Raw genomic sequence first — 18,372 nt, forward strand, 5'->3', positions numbered from 1 at the left:
TTATTCAACAGTGTTTTCTCTCATAATAAATCAACAAAATTATCTGCCGAATCTGTTAGCCATTCAGCAGCATTTTTCTCTCATAACAAATCAGTAAATAGTACTTTCAGGTATGACTTTCCAGATAAACAAACGTAGAGAATCAGGGACACGTGTCACGTAATCATGCGGTGTCGCACGTCGTGGTCGTGACACCACCATGTCTAGCTGGCCGAGGGCAGATACATGATTATTAGGCCACTAGGCAAACCTATGTCATCTCTCGCCAATCTGGCGAAACACCACCAAACCACATCCAACTAGGGCGGACGACCCTTGCAAGGAGAAAATAGAGCAGACGTATTAAAAAATACATAGAGTCTGGTTTCCCTTGATAAATTTTAGCTAGCTAAAATTATTTTAGCTACTTTTGGATGACTAATGGAACTAAACTATTTTAACTTCTTTTAGTCAATGTGTTTGGAACTTTAGCTACTAAAATAACTAAAGTTTAACTAGCTAAAATTTAGCAAGAGGAACCAAACAGGACCACAATGTCTTAGTACCTTTATCTAAACTAAATATTCTATATTTTATGATAGTGGAATTTTAATGGAACTGGGGAGCAAGCAATTGGCCTACGGATGATGCCAACTAGACTAGTGAGACACCGATGCAACGTTAGGCCTTATTCTGTTTCTTCAGGGGAATGATTTCTAGCTGGATTAGTTCACAAATTTATATAAAATTCATTGGCTGGAACAGTTTGTGGTCCATTCCACCCAAAACGAACGGGGCCTCAGTATTTTCCCTCTTTGAGAAGCAAGTTTTCGGTTTTTCCTTCTCAACTCTTCAATTTGTAGTGTTGTATCAGCTCTGCATGATTCCAATTTTCATCCACGTGACGTGTAACCAATTAACCATATCGACGGTGTCAGTCGCGCGCAACTCCTATTACATTTTGAACAGGTAATGTTCGTGTATTTTGTCTGCGATCGTTTTCCTGACGGATGATAAGTAGCAGTATTGGTACGTCTGTTACCTGTCTCAATTGTTCATTAGTACGTTTCATTGACACACGTATGCATAAAACAGTTTATTGTTCATGTGTTTAATTTAAACACAAACACCACACAACATGGATCCATCCACTTCGAGTATCGACTACTAGTACGTAGTAGTACTCATTAGCGTCCAAATCCAGCCCCAAAGTCAACAGACAACACCAGCTAGTACTAGTAGGAATGCTAAAATCCTTTTTTGGTTATTTCTTGCCACGCGACACTGTACACCTGTCACTCTGCAAAACAAAACTAGTAGCACTAATACCAATTGGCAGTCAAGGTCAATGCACAGAAGCAGCTTCCTCCATGCCATTGCCATGCCAGCCCGTTGTTTTAATTCAGGCAGCGCTCAGCAGATCTGATACTGAGTTTTGCCGGCTGTATTGATTAGCAGACTAGCAGTGGCGCCTAGTCACACGTTCGCTTAAACTTATTAACCGAATCTACCAGCTATTCAACAGTATTTTTTTCACAATAAATTAGCCAACAATACTTTCCGTCATCGTGACTCTCGAGAGCGATGGGCGGTGCAGTTTGAGCCAGTAGATGTGCTGCTGCTTTCTGTTAATTTCTTGGACCATCCGTCCATGAGACTCCCAGCGGAGTCGGGTGGTGTCGGTATCATATCAATGCCTCTTTCTGCCAGAAGCACCATGGCACAAGCGTTTCTGTTCTTCTTTTTCCCCGTTGTTGAACCAACAAGCATGAGACAGTATCATCTGTTAATTTGTCGTCTTACTAATCCAACATTGAAGACCGAAACGTGCATGAATATTTATAATGTGTGAAAAACAATTACATGTACGACTCTCGGTTATTATTAACCAGTTATTTTCTAAATAAATATTTCTAGTAGGGGCCACGGAGTATTTGTTCATGGACCTTGTTTGAGTTCTACAGCGCCGTCGTGTGCCTCTGTTCGTCTTTGTCGTTCCTGGAAGTTCCATCGCGACACACGGACCTTTAAATAGACACGTCACGGCTCTCTCTCTCTCTCTCTCTCTCTCTCTCTCTCTCTCTCTCTCTCTCTCCTTCCATTCCAGGTTCCAGCCGGTTCTACACTTTTTTTTTGAAGGAACCGGTTCTACACTTCTGTTTCCCTATAAATCCCAAACCTTCAAGGCTTCAAGCATCAGCATCAAACTAGATGCCTTGGCAAAGACGAGGTAAGCTAATGTTATCTTTCTTGAATTTTTATGTTCCTCGAGAATCACTTTGAAAGAAAATCTTCGTTGAAGCCTTCCATTGCTTCTAGATTGATTGAACTAGTAAAAGTGACACAAACATCAGCGAGTTATGCTTACTTACCAGATGATGATGCACTATTTTCTAAGTAGTACAAGCACATGTTTTTTATATTTCGTGGTAACCTCAACTTGCCAAAAACTTATTTGTTTTTCCACACGGAGGAACTACCAAATTGGCCTTAAATTTGGTCAAGTTGCACCCTCCTTTTGATGTTCGTTGGTCTGTCGTAGTAGGATAAACATTCTTTCCTTATTTCGTCCCTCCTTGCATATATAAATTTAAATAAAAATGCGCCGCAGTTGGTTTACAGAGAACAAGCACAGCTCAAGGTTTGGATTTTGATCTTGATATTTTGCTAGTGGCTGAACAAGACCCCAAAAGTTCACCATAAAGGACGAGCACTCGAGCATAAGGTAAGATTCTTTGTATTAGCTTTTCTTTTGCAGTGACTTCTTTTCAGACTATAACCTTTGGGGAAACTTCACTTCTTGGTTATGACTTGAACACTGAATTTGTGATTCCCTTCGCGTGTTCGTTCGTTTCGTTGCCATGAACTTCTTGCTAGCTCTTCACAACATCCAACTGCTGACGCTTGCAACATGATCATCTTACAGATATATATATAATCTGCATCCATGGGCTGTGGAGCGTCAAAATGGAGTGATCCCGGTGTCGTACGCCAGAGAGGACTGTCAAGTGTCGGCGAGGTGGTTGTCTTCCTCCCAGGTCTTCGGGTACCAAGAACCATACACTTCTCTCAGCAATTAGGTGCTGATGACCTGGACAAGAGCGCAGTGGAGAGGCTGACAGCTCTGAGGGCTAGGGTTGTGGCAATGGCGACGCAGGAATCGTCGGCGGCTCTGAAGCCAAGGCGAAAGGCTGCAGCGCGGCATGGTGAGCCGGGTCGTTGCAGCATATGAATCCTGCCTGCCCTGATTATTCATGCTGGAGGTGAATACCAGAATTCTTGCTCTGATTGTAGTCTTTTTGATCTGCAGGAGGGTCTAGCACTGCTAATCTCCTCCAGGCTCTGGAAGAGTACTTGCCAGCTCTGCTAGAACTGGTGGAAGAAGGTGATTAAATAGTGGTATATTTTTATATAAATTTGGACAAACTTTAAAAAGTTTGGCTTTTTTGGACGGAGGGAGTACCAAATATCCCTATCACTGTTTGTTTATGTTAAATTGCTTTCCTGATTTATCATGATTTGGGCATCAATGTTGCAGGCAGTGAGATGAGAAACAAGGTGGAGTTTGTATGGGCTAACCAGGAAGATGTGGCTGAGGTGAGAATTGATCTCCCTTCTATATGCACTTACATATGCAAGTTCTTCTGAATGTTTCAGAATGCTGCATGACTGGACTGCAGGAGACATCCATGGCAGATCCTTGGTATGAGGTGCTGTCCGTGCTGCATTTGATGGCCATGGTGTGCTTCTTGCAGGCTAACACCCTGCTTCTTCCTAGGCCCTATGGTGATGGTCACGGTCCGAGAGTGTCAGAAGGTTGGTGCAGTTCAGTATAACATAGACCTGGTGATCTCAGCTTAGTATCTATGCTTATTTTGGATTGATAAGACTATTGTCAATCTTCATGTATGCTGTGCACTGTGACGACTGTTGACAACATAAAACTCGTGGTCTCGCGCAGAGAGCAGGCAAGCCACTGTTGATCTCTTCTTGAAGGCAGCTGGGTATTTGGATTGTGCAGTTCATCATGTACTCATACATATACCACCTGAAAGAAGGTTTAATGCTTGAGGATCTAATATTGTGAATATCTAAGAGAAGAAATTCGCAATACACCCACTGAACTATCCTGTTTCATGTTTTAATTTCAGAAGAGAACTTCCAGTAGATCTGGCAGAGGGAAATCTTAAAGCTCTTAGCTTGCAAGGTCTTGGTCAGGTACTGCATTATTTTCATCTATATTTATGCAGATATTCTAACATAGCTAGAATGTTTGGCTTTGATACTTCATTTCTACAAATGCTTTGATGAAACCAATTGGAGCCACTAATTGTCTTAATATCCTCCAGGGAGTTGATATGCAGCTTGGATTAGCAATTGAGAACCCAAAGGCAACATTAGCAGTAAAACGACGTTTAGCTTGCGAGATGATCAAATGCTGGAAACAGGTGACTCTCTCAGTCCTATCCTATCATCAGGACTTAGCAATGCATAAATCTATTATTTCATATCACAATTGTGATCTCATTGTGCATTCCACTACGAAACAATCTTGTTCACTTGTATATCTGAGCTATTGTTCAACAGGTTAAGGATAGCATCCCAGAGCTTCCTCTGTCAGATGGATGGGGGAGAAAACATGCTCTATTTGTAAAATGGAAATATGTTGAAGCTAAGGTGCGCACACAATCTTACTCTCTTTCTTTAATATCATTTTCATTTCTAAATTGCATTTACAATCATTGGTAATGGTAAGCCACTTAAATTAATTTCCTGGGCAGAGCACAAATATTTTCTCCAGTGTGTAAGTATCCTTGTCGTTTTGTTTTTGTTTTTTACGCTTGCTAGGCTGCAGCATACTATTTCCACGGATTGATTCTTGATGAGGGGGAGACTGAAAAATCACAAGAGACTGCCATAGCTGCTCTGCAATCATCAGAAGAATTTATCAATGAGAGCAAAAGAGCTTCTGAGGCCTTCCACACAGCTCCACCAACATCAAGGTGATTTGGAACCTCCAAGTCTATTCATCCCCTATGTTTGACCATCTTAATTTACCTGCCTCCAAGTCTAATACTGTGCCCCTCTACATCCGCCAAATGTTTAACAAAGATATTAAACTCGATTGCCTGTTTACTTTGCAGAAGTCCATCTGCTTTTGGAACCACCAAATATCTCTTTGACATGATACCAAAAGATGCAAAGAGCAAGTTCCAGAGCTACCAAGACCTGAACACACAAAAAGGGTAAGAAATAGAATCAAAGAAAGAGGTGAAGAAATAGCTGACACCATATATGCTAATTCTTCTTTCTTGTTGCAAAAATTGAGAGCGTCGGTGAGATTGTAAGAATTAGTTTCAAAGAAAGAGGTGAAGAAATAGCTGACACCATATATGCTAATTCTGTTTTTTTTTTTGGTTGCGTAAATTCAGAGAGTTGAACATAGGAGTCAGCAAGATCATTGTGACGCCGCCTCCATTGCCAGATTTCCCATTGGCTCTAAACCCCGAAGATTATGAGCTTCCTTATTCGGATCCATTGCAGAAGGGAGCCAACCATGGATAAAGTTCATTGACAACCTCAAGCCTCTTCTGGAAACTCAAGATCAGCTGACGAAGAATAAACATTCAGAAGTGTCGCATAAGACTAATATTAGAGTGACTTTGGAAAGAGGAAATGATCTTGTTACTGGTGACCATGTCAGCAAAACCCTGTTGTAACCTCAAGAGCATGTAAAGATAGAAAATCTTGCTAAAAGATAACGCTTTTTTGAGAAGATCTCTTAGGCTAAATTTTTTAATAACTGGTTGCACTTCTATATTAAGCACCTGATATATCCTTCATTCTGTGCTTAATCAAATAACAAGCTGGATTTCATTTGCGCACTTCCGTAATATTTATTTTTCAGGAAAAATGACTGGATAAAGATCCATAGCATCCTTGACTGCTTACAAGGAGCCACACAAGACTTAGGGGGAGAGTGATGGATAAGTCTCTGTGTTGGCTGGCGGTTGTCAGCTGCAGTACGCAGCACATTGTCCTTGTGTCCTTTGTAAACAGCATCCTTGACTGCTTTTAGGATAGCAGTTAGCATCTGTAGGACAACATCCTTAACTGCTTGGACAGCAGTTAGCATATGTAGGACAGCATCTTAGATTAGCATCTTGGCATATGCTGACTGGTTAGCAGCCCTATATTCAAATATGTATCCCCAACCCCTCAGGTTGGCATAGCATTGTGTGAGAAATAAACCCAGAAAATTGCCTCAACTCTGTGTGCTATCCTCTCGATGAGAGTAAGGATCCTGTTCACACCTAGAGCAAGAATCTAGCGACTGATATTAGGGAATATTTTCACTTCAATTTTGTTATTATTCAGTCCTACACAATGTTACAGATTCAAGAATCCTTCAAATCTCAATTCATCAAACCAAAGGTTAAACAGAAGAACAATATTGGCTTGATGCCTTATACTTGGAACATTAAAATAACAGAGCAGCCATTACAGATTCAACATCAGTAAGACAATTCCTGAAGAAAAAGTAATAAGAAGATACAAAAGCAAATCAGTCTAGTTCTCTGGACAATTCTGGACTTGGGTAGCTGGATCTACAACAACTTTACCAGGACACCAGAAAAGGGCAAAAAGTCGAGCTCCGATGTGCTGATAAGTACTTGAGCAGTTGAGCCACAAAGGTGATCAAGGGGGAAAGCAGATATGTAACATATGGTAGAAATCATGTGCAGCTGTCGGATCCTGTTACTGTGGCATGTGAATCACACATCTCAAGCACTTGTTTTCTAGCATGAGCTCAAGTGCTTTGTTGATTTCACTGAATGGTATATCATGCGTGACTAGGCCATCAACTTGGATTTCCTGATAAGTGACAAGAATACAAGAAATAGTAGTCAATGTGAGTTTATGCTTCCTAAATCATTTTTCAGCTTAAGGCCCTGTTTAGATTGGAGATGAAAATTTTTTGGGTGTCACATCGGATGTGTCGGAAGAATGTCGGGAGAGGTTTTTAGAAACTAATAAAAAAACAAATTACATAGCTCGTTAGGAAACTGCAAGACAAATCTATTAAGCATAATTAATCTGTCATTAGCACATGTGGGTTACTGTAGCACTTAAGACTAATCATGGAGTAACTAGGCTTAAAAGATTCGTCTCGGGATTTTCAACCAAACTGTGTAATTAGTTTATTTTTTTATGTACATTTAATAGTCCATGCATGTGTCTAAAGATTCGATGGGATGGATGAAAAAATTTTGGGTGGGAAACTAAACAGGGCCTAAAACATTCAACCAATATGTCAAAGAAATCAGAACGTTTCGTTTTTGTTAGTGTCATATTAATCAGTAGTTTTCTGCCATCAATTTTAGTACACAATCACCATCCAATATGTCAACATGCATATTTAAGATCATCTTGCCTCTCCTCATATAACACAAAAAGGGGGGAATATATTAATATCATTAATGTGATTTTATTTCCAAACATTTTTTTCTGAAAAAAAATCAGAAATACCTTGTCTGCATATTTATCCACCAATGAAGGTAGATCAGATTTAGGTCTCCATCCTCCAAACAAAGATCCCTTCAGTGTTCTTCCGGATAGAAGAAATGCATAATGAGCAGACACTTCTGGTTTTGTTTTTGGTACACCAAGAGTTACAGTTACTCCCCAGCCCTGAATAGAAGGGAACAGGATATGTGAACTATGTATGTATGAAAAGAATTTGTTTCAAAAAAATGTATGAAAAGGAAAGGCAAGACAAGAAATTACATCAGAACATGATTGAAGTGCAGTGGATACTACTCCAGTATCACCAACACATTCAAAAGAGTAATCCACCCCTCCATCAGTAATCCTTTTGATTACCTGCAAGCATGAAAAAAAATCTACTTACATGCACTTAGTCCGAACAACAATGCACTGTCTTTTGTTTATTTCCCCAACTAAGTTGTCAGACCGTACTGTGATTATGATTCAACAGTTTATTAGTTTAGCAGTCAAGCAGAATTGCATGATACCAAAAAAGAGTGATGAGCAGGTGACCAATTCTGTGCTGTAAAATACCTGTTGAACAGGTTCACTCAATTCATCTGGGTTAATAAAATCCGTGACACCAAATAATTTCCCTGTACCAGGAACAAAATAATTAACACGAAGAGGGCTCATAGCAGAGTGTACAACTTGACAGCGTAGCAGGTAGCATACCCTTTTCTTGCTTCTCAGCATTAGTGTCAACTCCTATAATCTTGGACGCCCCCCGAAGCTTAGCACCTTGAGCGACCTAACTCAGCAGACACAGGTCTCGTAACTACACTTGAGGTGTAGTAATTAACTTATGGAACCTTATGTAGATACTCACAGAAAGTCCTACGGTCCCAAGACCAAATATAGCTACACTTGAGCCCTTTGATACATTAGCTACGTTCCAGACTGCACCGAGTCCTAAAGATGGAACCATGAACAAAGAGGGATGATCAGATTACCATAAAAATGCAACCATGCAAGGTAACTAAGGCACTGATTCCTACAAACAGACAAGCTAACACAGCTACTCTCAGATATCTGAAGCTCTGAACCTGAGGATTTACCTGCAGACACACCGCAGCTCAGCAGGCACACCCTGTCCATTGGCACGGTCAGGCCAACCTTCACCGCACATCCAGAATGGACAACCGTGTACTCGCTGAAGCTTGACACGGCACAGTAATGGTACGCAGGTTTCCCCTTGACAGAGAAGCGGGTCTTCTGATCACTGTGCATGACACCCTTCCTCTCCAAACCGAGCTTCTGGCACATGTTGCTTTTCCCCGAGACGCAATGCTTACAGCTCTTGCATTCCCCAATGAAGACAGTGAGAACGTGGTCTCCGACTTGGAACTCGGTCACACCTTCACCGACACTCTCTACTACTCTACAGATCGAAGGTGTTCAGATCATCAGATGTCATTATTACACACAATTCACAAAGCTCGGCACTTAGCAGCATTAAGGAAGATAAGAGAGCGCACCCGGATGCTTCGTGGCCGAAGACTCTAGGGAACAGATCAGGTTGCGCCTGCATGTTGGAATTGAAACAGAAAACAGACAGGCAAATTCGTTCATAGAGATCGTTTATCTCAGGCTCTCAGAATAAGGGAGAAAAAAAAACTTTTCTGATTTGACAAGAATTCTCAAACAAATGGGGAGAATCCAACATCACTATGAACGAGGCTACTCATAGCAAACGCAACAGAAGCTGCAGCGGTGGTGCCGTAGTGCTAGTGCATACCTTGGATTGCCAGGCAGTGACGTCGCTGCGGCAGACGGAGGTGGAGACGACCTTGACGCGGATCTCCATGGGCCCCGGCGGGGCGACCTCCACCTCCTCCATGACCAGCGGCTGGCCCGGCCCCCAGGCCACCGCAGCTGCGCGCGAGCCATCCAATTTTACTCGATTCTAATTGCTGCCGCGCGCAACGGCGTAAACAAGCCAGCGCGAGAAGTCAGGCGGGGTGGGCTCGTACCTCGGCAGGTGATGGCAGCCGGAGGCGACGAAGATGCAGCGGCGGCAGCCATTCGGTTCTCGGAGGTCGGAGCAGGGGCGGCGGCCCTCCTGTGCGAGGTTGGTGTGACGTGTGAAGACTGAAGAGGTAGGTGCTGTAGACGGATGGGATCTCTAGACAGACAGACGCCGCGGGGTTTTTTTTGACAAGGAATTCAGGAGGGTTAGGTAGCACCAACCATTTCTAACTTTCAATTCATCTTAAAAACTAAAAACTTTTTAAGACTTTTCGTCACATCAAATCTTGCCGCATACACAGAGCACATAATGCTAACTTTTTAAGACTTTTCGTCACATCAAATCTTGCCGCATACACAGAGCACATAATGCTGGTGATGGGAGGAGCTGCACAAGGTGTTTAGATTGTGGCCTTATGGGCATGGTTGAGAAGAGAAGATGAATGAATTTTCAATTTGATGATATCCACACCAAAACAAATTGGTATTTACCACTATGGATTCCAAGTAGTAATTTCATCTATATCCAAAACACATATTTGGTATTGAAACTCACTTCAAAACCAATATGATTTGATATTGGTACCCAATTCAATTCCAGCAGCTCAATATCTATATTAAAACGGATCATCAAAAATGGTATACCAAACAAATATACTATGAAAAGATAGGTATTGCATCATTTTTCCATAAACTTTCTCAAACTTAGTTTAACTTAGAACAAAACCTAAACACTTGCTTAACTAGACCATACGACACACTTTCAGCTGCTTCTCCGGGTGTGCTATGGGGATGCATCAATTCTGCTAGAGCAAATAACTTCAGAGAATCCATATGAAATCACCTTGGCCTGTTTGGTAAAGCTCTACCTAATTCTAATTCTCTATGAAAGCTGATTCTTTAAGAGAAGTTGGCCGAAAGTGATTCACTATGATTCTTTAGCTAAACTCTCAAAATCAGGAATCATTTCACTTCTGCCAGCTCTCAGTTAATTTCAAAGAATCACTTCATGAAATCAGCAAAGAATCACTTCTATCTGGAAAAAAAAAATGGCAGAACTCCTACTGGATTCACTTTGCCAAACGGAGCCTTACATTCCAACCAAGTATTAGTCCTAACATCTGATAAATTCTTCTAGAGCACATTAGAGCTCTAGAAACTTCTAAGAAATGTCTTGCAAGAAAAATGAATAATTCTTTTGCATCCATCATTTTACACTCATAGTAACACAGCACTATACCAAGGCTAGTTTTTTAGTGGAATTCCGTAGCATTTTGATTACTACGCAGTCAGGGTTAAAGTCTATACAAGTTAGCTGATCAGGTTCAAACCGGGGAATGGTGAAATCTGTGGCTATTTTTTTTCTATTCGAGAGCCCAAAGCCCATGGTCATCTCTTTTTCTTGCTTTCGTTAGGTCTGATCATCTGCACAGGTGCAGCAGGAATGCGAGCCCACCACTCTCTAATTCGCCTGCGGAATTTTTCAGTGTTCTGTTTCCTTAGGGGCATCTCCCTTGTATACATCTCTAGGAGTAACATCTGTAGCAGATGCCTGGAAGGTACGAAGACAAGAAATGCAGCTGTGACAATAAGTACAGCTGCAACTACTTCAGTGGCCTGCATAGGCAGAAGATGGTATTAGCATTTGCCAAACTGGAAATCACTTGTACAGCTCAAGTCTACCCTGCTTTTGTAATTCTGCAATAAATAATACATAATGTTGCAAAGGCGTAAATACATGTTGGGGTACAGAATCAGAACCAAAATCTGAGAACTTCTAAAGAAACATTCATCACAATGCCTTAGCTTGTAAAGTAAAATTTTAATTAAGAATATCAAGACAGCTTGACATCTCTTTGCCTATACGGACTAACAGCCTGGTTATCAAGATATTGAAAGCCAGAGATGTCAAACAGCAAAGATCAAAAGACAAACCTTAGGAACACAGGCAAACAAGACAGATCTGAACTTCAGAAGAGTAATATTTGCAGCCTGTAGAAACTCTTCTAACTTGGATATACCCTCCTGCAATGTCAAAATCTGCTCAACAGCATTTTTACTTGGAGGAGGTTTCACTTCAAGCACTTCCAACAATTTTCCGTCTCCAACATACTTATGCCAAATCATGATAATAGCAAAAGTTAAGAAAACAAAGGGCACAATGTAACTGACCAGACCCCTGTGAAACAAAAAAGGGGAAAGCTGAATTAATGTGTATAAGCATACTTGGTAAAATCTGCCAACAACAATGAAATTACCTTTGAATAACATACAGCATAAAAGCTAAGAATAGAAGTGATTTAAAAGGATCTTCCCATTGGCTGAGAGAGTAAACAATCTTGCCTACTTGAATGAAAGGGAAGAGTAACTCCTGCAATATAAGGCAATCCATCAGAATGCAAATCACCTTGCTATAGGCTTGGATAATATGAAAAGCCAAGGAAATCCACTAAAGTACTAATATGAAGCATGATTGCATAAAAGTATGACTGCATCCAAATCAACATGTTTCATAATTCCTTGGCAACAAAAAAGCTTACTTACTTCCCATTGCATGTGCCAGAAAAGGAAGATATAAACAAACCTGCATGAGGGCAAGATTTACATCAATGCCTTCCACCTTTACTTGATCGACTGTAGCACGTGCTGACTCTATTCTCTCAGAGTAACAAATTGACTCTTTCAGGGCAGCCTGCAGATATTTTGTTACACCAAAGCAAACAGCACAAAAGCTCATTTCCTTTTCAGTTTCATCTTTTGTCTTCAGCAGAAGAAAACCCATTCTAGAGAGAGCATACAAAGAAAATGGTACAGAATGGTTCTCTGACATTTTATCGACTGCAGAATCAATTGCCAAATGTCTCAATGAAGAGTCCAGGAGTTGGAAATAGTTATTATACAGGGCTTCTAAGACCATGTCTCCTTTTGGAAGCTTTTCTGCTAAGCTAAAAGTAAGTGTTGTCTTAAAGTGGGAAGGAGCAATATGAAAAGCTTCTTTGACAGCAGAGTATCTCAAAATGCCCAAGATAGCTTTTGAGAGTGCTTCTGCTCTCTGAACATCTCCAAGATTGAACTTCCTGATAAATCTGTTCACCTGCAATACTTCACAGGTGATTGCTAACCAATAGTCTCTTCGTGAAGGACCTCCTAATTCAGGGAAATCAAAATAAATTGGTTCTGTCCTGTAAAACAAGGCGATGTTAGTTTTGAAGGCAATTCATTGAATGACAGCAGCAGATTTCAAGAAAGCAGGTATCAGAGAATGCTTCGCCCTTTCAATACTTACAAAGTGCTTGATTTGTACATCACAGCTTTATCAAAGAGGCGGACACCCAGCGGTCCAGTCAAATCACGCTTAATCACTTGATTTGAATCTGTTGATAGATCGTATTTAACAATCTTATCACCATATCCCACTCTGATACTCTGAAAATAAAGAGCATGTGTTGTGAGGACCAATCTTCCTGCCAAAAAGAATGAACATATTAATTGCCTGGCCATGCTGATATTCCAAAAAGAATGAACATATTAACTGCCTGGCCAAAAAGAGCATGTCTGCCTGTTGAGAACTTGTATGGAAATTAATCAATTCACCTGGCCACGCCGATATTCCAATATGTTGCAGTACCGGATGAATAGGCTTGTCTCCATCAATAGCTAATATGCATTCTCCAGCATCAAGATGAAAACTTGAGGCAAGTGATGATTGCATGATACCTTTCACAGACCTCAATTCCCTGTAAATAACAATAATGATGCTCTTAGTACCTCATTGGATCAATCATATCATGAACTACTAAAGATCCACAATACTACAACCCCATTTCTCCTAGTTTCTTCTATAACATAAATATCCTGAATTCCAGATCCAAATGCAACCATCAAAACCTAATCACAACGCAACCTCAGTTGCAGAGGGATAACTGATATGCTTAGCTTGGAATCATCATTTCAATAGTGAGGTTTCAATTATTTATGCACGAACACAATACATGCATTAACAAAAGAGGGGTAAGATAGATCTCAAATAAATTTTTGACAATTTAAGAAGTTTTATTTATTCATTACCTGTCTAAACTCTTGAGATACTTGTCATAAACAAGAAAGTGCAATCGGCCTCCAGATGAACTTGTAAGTGCATCAAACAGATTGTGGACAGTAACCAGGTCAGCTATTATTGGGCATGAAGGTGCTATTCGTGCAAAAGCACTTAACCCGACTGTCTTCTTGTCATCAACCTATATATAAAAGCCAATAGATTATCATGTGTATTGCCGCAGAATAAATATGGTTGTCAGTAGTCATCAACCTATATATAGAAGGCAATAGATTATCATGTGTATTGCCACAGAATAAATATGGTTGTCAGTAGTCATCAACCTATATATAAAAGCCAATAGATTATCATGTGTATTGCCACAGAATAAATATGATTGTCAGTAGAGAACTAACTTGAACAGCCAATCTTGTGGAATTTGCATAAAAAATTGACCCCTCATCCTCATCTTCAATCTCAAGGGAATCACGCACAATAGAACCCTGACCACCACAACAGCAAGAAAGAAAAACATAATTTAACAATGTGAAGGCTAAGGAAAATGAAGACATGGTCATGATCTTTTTCCTTTCAAAGATATCCATATGATGAATAAGGTGCCAAAATGGGTTGCTTAAAAAGAATGCAGCCTTGAAAACTTCTCACATTTTCTACTGACGCATCCTGAGCGCCTGGGGTTTCCCATGCAAGCATCATATCAAACATCAAGCGGCGAAGATTCTTATCAGCCAAATAGTCTGGACGTGTAGTAACTTCATGAAGAGCTTTGTGGCAGCAATACTCTAAAAGGTCTCTTGCATATGTATTAGCCTCATTACAATTGTGTGGAAAATCAGTCTCAAAGCTTTGCTGTAAGTTCTCAATTGAAAGAGCAAGAATCCTGAAATTGATATAAGTTAGGAAACAAAGGACTTTCAGTTCATAACAGAGCATCTTGGCAGGAACCAAGAAAAATCACGTCAACAACAAAGCTATCGTTAAATATGAACTTGAGAGGCTATAGGATCATGAGCCGATTTTAATATCAGTGCTAACTATGACATCCTACTTAGCATAGAATGAGTTCAGCTTTACTAGATCTAATTGTGCCCACTTTATGTAGCTTGCTACCTCCGTTCACAACATGCCCAAACTTAATGAAAACTCCATGCTGAAATTAAGTGTGAACTCTGGCAAGTTTAAGTGTGAAGTGCACATGTCCAGTAATAGGTAATTTCAGTCTTATTGTATTTCTGTAAGGAATAATTGTTGACGAGTGGGATATGTGTCCTTTCACTATTTGATAGGAAGAATAAGCCTTACCACAGGACAAATATACCAATTAAATGCTCAGGCCAGCAAAATGTTGAGATTGCTCTATCTTTTTCCCAGCAATCACCCAATGGAGTTCTCTGTGCTGCAATTCTAGACTTCGGGACTTCTAGTACCAATCGAGTTCGGGGACAACAGCAGTCTGCGGCATTTGGGTGTAGTTCTAGTGCGATCCTCTGGAGCCGTGGTAGACACACCAATCACGGTCACAAAAAACACTAGTGCGTAGTCTTTGAATGATCAGTGTATAGCTCAGATCGAACTTCTTTCTATAGCCAACCCCTATCGAAGTAGATTCGTGTCAGGTGAAGACGCTACCTTGAGCAGCGGGAGACGACGGAGTTGGCGACGGAGGAGAGCTGCGGGATGCTCCCGTCGCCGCCGCCCTCGCCGTCGATGACCGCGGTGGCGGAGGGGGAGGCGAGGAAGGCGGCGGCCGCCTCCGCCCGGCGCTGGGCGAGTCGGGCTAGGAAGGTGCGGATGGGCTTCTCCCGCACCCATGCCTCCACGATCCCCATGCCGGCCGCCCTCGGCTGTCGCCCCGCTTCGGTTGCTTGGACTGGAAGCGTCGCGTTCGTGCCTTCGTTTACTCTGTCAGACTGGCAACACGCGGCTCGGGAATTTCCGCCTCCGCCGCGCCGTAATACGCGCAACGGCACAGTGCCCTCTGCGTGCTTGCTTCTTCGGGCCTTTTTAGTTGCAATTTTTTTTAAACGGAGATTTTATCACTTTCGTTTATATTTAATAAATATTGTTTAATTATAAACTAACTAGATTTAAAAGATTCATCTCACAAATTATAGATAAATTATGTAATTAGTTATTTTTAATTTATATTTAATGGTTTATATATGCCATAAAATTTGATGTGACGAAAAATTTGAAACTTTTTGCAAAATTTCTCGAAAACTAAACAAGACCTAGAGTAGGGTTATCATTGTCTATGAGACAGAGGGGACTGGGAGACGGCTCGCCGCCCTTGACCCTTTGAGATCTCACACCGTGCCCCCAACACCTAGAGGGCTTCTGAAATTTACCAAATAAAAAATTTAGCAAGTTAGATAAAAATCAAGAGTCTCATAACAAATTAGCAAACAATACTTTTAATTTTTTTAGACAAGCAAATAGACTTTAACTGTTTTTTTAATAACGAAAAGCTATTTTTTTACGCATAAGCTAACTGTTATCTCGCTAAAAATAAGTACTATCTAACAAGAAGGCTAATAAGTGCCGATTTTTTAGCTACACCTTTAGAGCATCTCCAAAAGACTTTGCATATTCTTTCTAAAGGCTAGAAATAGCAATTTTGATAAAAAAAACTACCCTCCAACAGCTTCTCTAAATAGTCATTCAAATATAGTCATTGTCTATTCCGGGTTTTTCGCTAGCCAAATATAGAAGACGATAATGGCTCTCTAGAGTGCGCATGAGATTTAGCAAAACTGTTGGAAAGTAAAAAAAATATAGAAAACGATTTTTATGCAAATGACTCTCCAAATGATGATTTGGAGAGTGAGATTTAAAAAAAGCTCTTGGAGATGCTCTTAAGAGCAACTACAACAACTTTGCTATTCTTATTATGGAGACCTTTTAGAACTTCTATAGTAGAAAAATAGGCTCCAACAGATGTGTTATTTTGTTTTATAAAATAAAAAGTTTGCTATCCCTTGATTTTCGTTGGCCATATATAGCCAACCACAGGCACTAGCTATCTGATAGCAAGGCTGTTGTAAATCTCTTCTTTTTTAAGAAGTTATCTATTTTACAAAATGGTTAAACATTAGAATTTAGCTACTAATTTTAGCCAAGCTCTTAGAGATGCTCTAACTAGCTAGTCATCAAGTCTTTTCTATCAGTATGCCCAGGAGAATCGCTATCTAACTTGTTATTACTATTTTTAGTTAAAACTCTAGAAACTTGGCCTCCAACAGACTAGCCAAATGCAATTGCTATCCTATTCGACATGCTGTCTCATAAGCCTCGAAGCAAAATTTGGCTAGTCGGCCTGCTTGCTATCTTTGGTGTATGTGAGGCTGACAACTAGTGCCATGTTTGCATTGTTTTAAATTTCATGTCTTTCTCTGAAGATATAGCTATCTTTTGGAATATGGAGAATGAATTTTATGAGGTGCATAGCTAAATGAAAATATGGAACATGAAATTTAGAATATTTTTCTTGGAGATGCTCTAACAAATTGTTTATTAGAATTTCATCTAATAACACTCAACTTATGTATTGGATATGATGTACACAACTCATTTCAGCGACTTACGCAATGCCAAGTATCGTAGGATTTTGCTTTTGACAAGTAATCAATGTTTCACACGTAGAAAATCAAAGGGTCAGAGAGGGTTGCACATGGGACAAGTATTTATATTGGTTTCACATACGGTGTACACCATGTCTAGTGAAAAACAATTTCTCTATATGGCATGTGCTTGATGTGGTGGTGCTTTGCGATGCGAGTGTTTATAGCTATAAATCAAGATACCAATTTAGGGGACCATACAATTCCTTATATATTCAAAAGGGTAGAGCTTGTATCATGTAATCACAATTGAATCTGATTATTTTTCTAGTTTGTTACAAGCAAGACAAGCCAGGTCCGATAGTATCTATTATAGTAGGCTTCTAAGTATAATAAGTTGATGTCTTATCTGTCAAGTCACCATGGTACTCCCTCCGAGTTTTGGCTTTCTTAGTAGCTTGCTTGACCCAACTCATCTAATTGGATCTTCTCCTTGTGATGAGGTTACCTGGGACCAATAGTAACAAAAGAGTTAGAGAATTCAGAATATCTAATTTTAAGGTAGTCTATTGTTACATTTTCTAAGTGTTATGAATTTTCTTACACTATTTCTCCGCTCAAATTTAATTAGTTAACAAACCGAAATAATTTCAAAGTTTAATAGCACACAACATAAGACTTAGGTATTGCATTTTAATTATAATCACACCATTAGTTACAGCAAGCTTAGACTTATTCAATTTGATTTGGGCTAATTGATACTATGGCTAAGTTGGCCCAAACAGAGCAAGTTTGTTTGGATACACCTTTTTTCTAGATTTATGTGAATGCAATGTTTTACAATAGTACCTGAGGTGCTGTAAAGAAAGAGTGTATTTGGATAGAAAAAGTTGTGGAGTTTTGGTTGCGGTATTTATAAGACCGCAACTTTATTTTAGAGGTTTGTAAACTCCATTTAAACTTTTTTTGGTAGAGCATGTCATATGTATTTGTTGCACCTACTCGTTGGTGACTTGAGGGCTAAACGTATTAGACTCAGAAGCGTGGGTCCTGAAGAGTTAGTCGCAAAGCGTCTTAACTTGGCACTGAACATGTTCAACCCGGTAGTTTTCTGAGCAGGGACGTGACTCTCTCCGAACTGTTAATGTTGGGTTAAGACGAGTTTGACCAACCCTAAGCCCACCTGGATCATCTAGATTTTGAAAGGGTACCACCGAAAAATTATGTCCTAGATGTTGAATAGTCAAAATGTACCGACAA

General features: G+C 40.2%; 3 protein-coding genes across 8 annotated transcripts; 1 reads left to right on the forward strand and 2 right to left on the reverse strand.

The window, feature by feature from the left end:
• On the forward strand, window positions 2,048-5,864 carry LOC8074801. 5 transcript variants are annotated; one of them, XM_021459015.1, is made up of 13 exons: window positions 2,048-2,209; window positions 2,591-2,704; window positions 2,906-3,185; window positions 3,290-3,364; window positions 3,518-3,576; window positions 3,660-3,795; window positions 3,941-4,037; window positions 4,131-4,197; window positions 4,329-4,427; window positions 4,567-4,656; window positions 4,828-4,982; window positions 5,124-5,225; window positions 5,412-5,864. In XM_021459015.1, exons 3-13 carry the CDS (start codon window positions 2,927-2,929, stop codon window positions 5,542-5,544), a joined length of 1,272 nt encoding a protein of 423 aa, XP_021314690.1. In that variant the 5' UTR covers window positions 2,048-2,209; window positions 2,591-2,704; window positions 2,906-2,926; the 3' UTR covers window positions 5,545-5,864. The 5 variants fall into 5 exon arrangements, with proteins under 5 accessions (XP_021314690.1, XP_021314693.1, XP_002452506.1 ...); XM_021459018.1 differs by having other exon boundaries at window positions 3,735-3,795; XM_002452461.2 differs by having other exon boundaries at window positions 2,602-2,704.
• Window positions 6,377-9,662, reverse strand: LOC8074802 (alcohol dehydrogenase-like 6). Its single transcript, XM_002454181.2, has 10 exons — window positions 9,501-9,662; window positions 9,266-9,402; window positions 9,006-9,052; window positions 8,586-8,908; window positions 8,357-8,439; window positions 8,203-8,278; window positions 8,062-8,123; window positions 7,768-7,863; window positions 7,510-7,671; window positions 6,377-6,855 (listed from the first exon to the last, which is right to left on the reverse strand). The coding sequence occupies exons 1-10, from the start codon at window positions 9,550-9,552 to the stop codon at window positions 6,739-6,741; spliced, it is 1,155 nt and encodes a 384-aa protein (XP_002454226.1). The 5' UTR covers window positions 9,553-9,662; the 3' UTR covers window positions 6,377-6,738.
• On the reverse strand, window positions 10,533-15,502 carry LOC8066194. Of its 2 annotated transcripts, XM_021459012.1 has the most exons (11): window positions 15,182-15,502; window positions 14,855-15,039; window positions 14,198-14,432; window positions 13,948-14,034; window positions 13,564-13,733; window positions 13,090-13,232; window positions 12,782-12,959; window positions 12,080-12,677; window positions 11,754-11,866; window positions 11,431-11,674; window positions 10,533-11,112 (listed from the first exon to the last, which is right to left on the reverse strand). In XM_021459012.1, exons 1-11 carry the CDS (start codon window positions 15,362-15,364, stop codon window positions 10,885-10,887), a joined length of 2,364 nt encoding a protein of 787 aa, XP_021314687.1. In that variant the 5' UTR covers window positions 15,365-15,502; the 3' UTR covers window positions 10,533-10,884. The 2 variants fall into 2 exon arrangements, with proteins under 2 accessions (XP_021314687.1, XP_021314688.1); XM_021459013.1 differs by lacking the exon at window positions 14,855-15,039 and having other exon boundaries at window positions 15,182-15,501.

This window comes from Sorghum bicolor, chromosome 4 (assembly GCF_000003195.3).
Source record: "Sorghum bicolor cultivar BTx623 chromosome 4, Sorghum_bicolor_NCBIv3, whole genome shotgun sequence".
NCBI lineage: Eukaryota > Viridiplantae > Streptophyta > Magnoliopsida > Poales > Poaceae > Sorghum > Sorghum bicolor.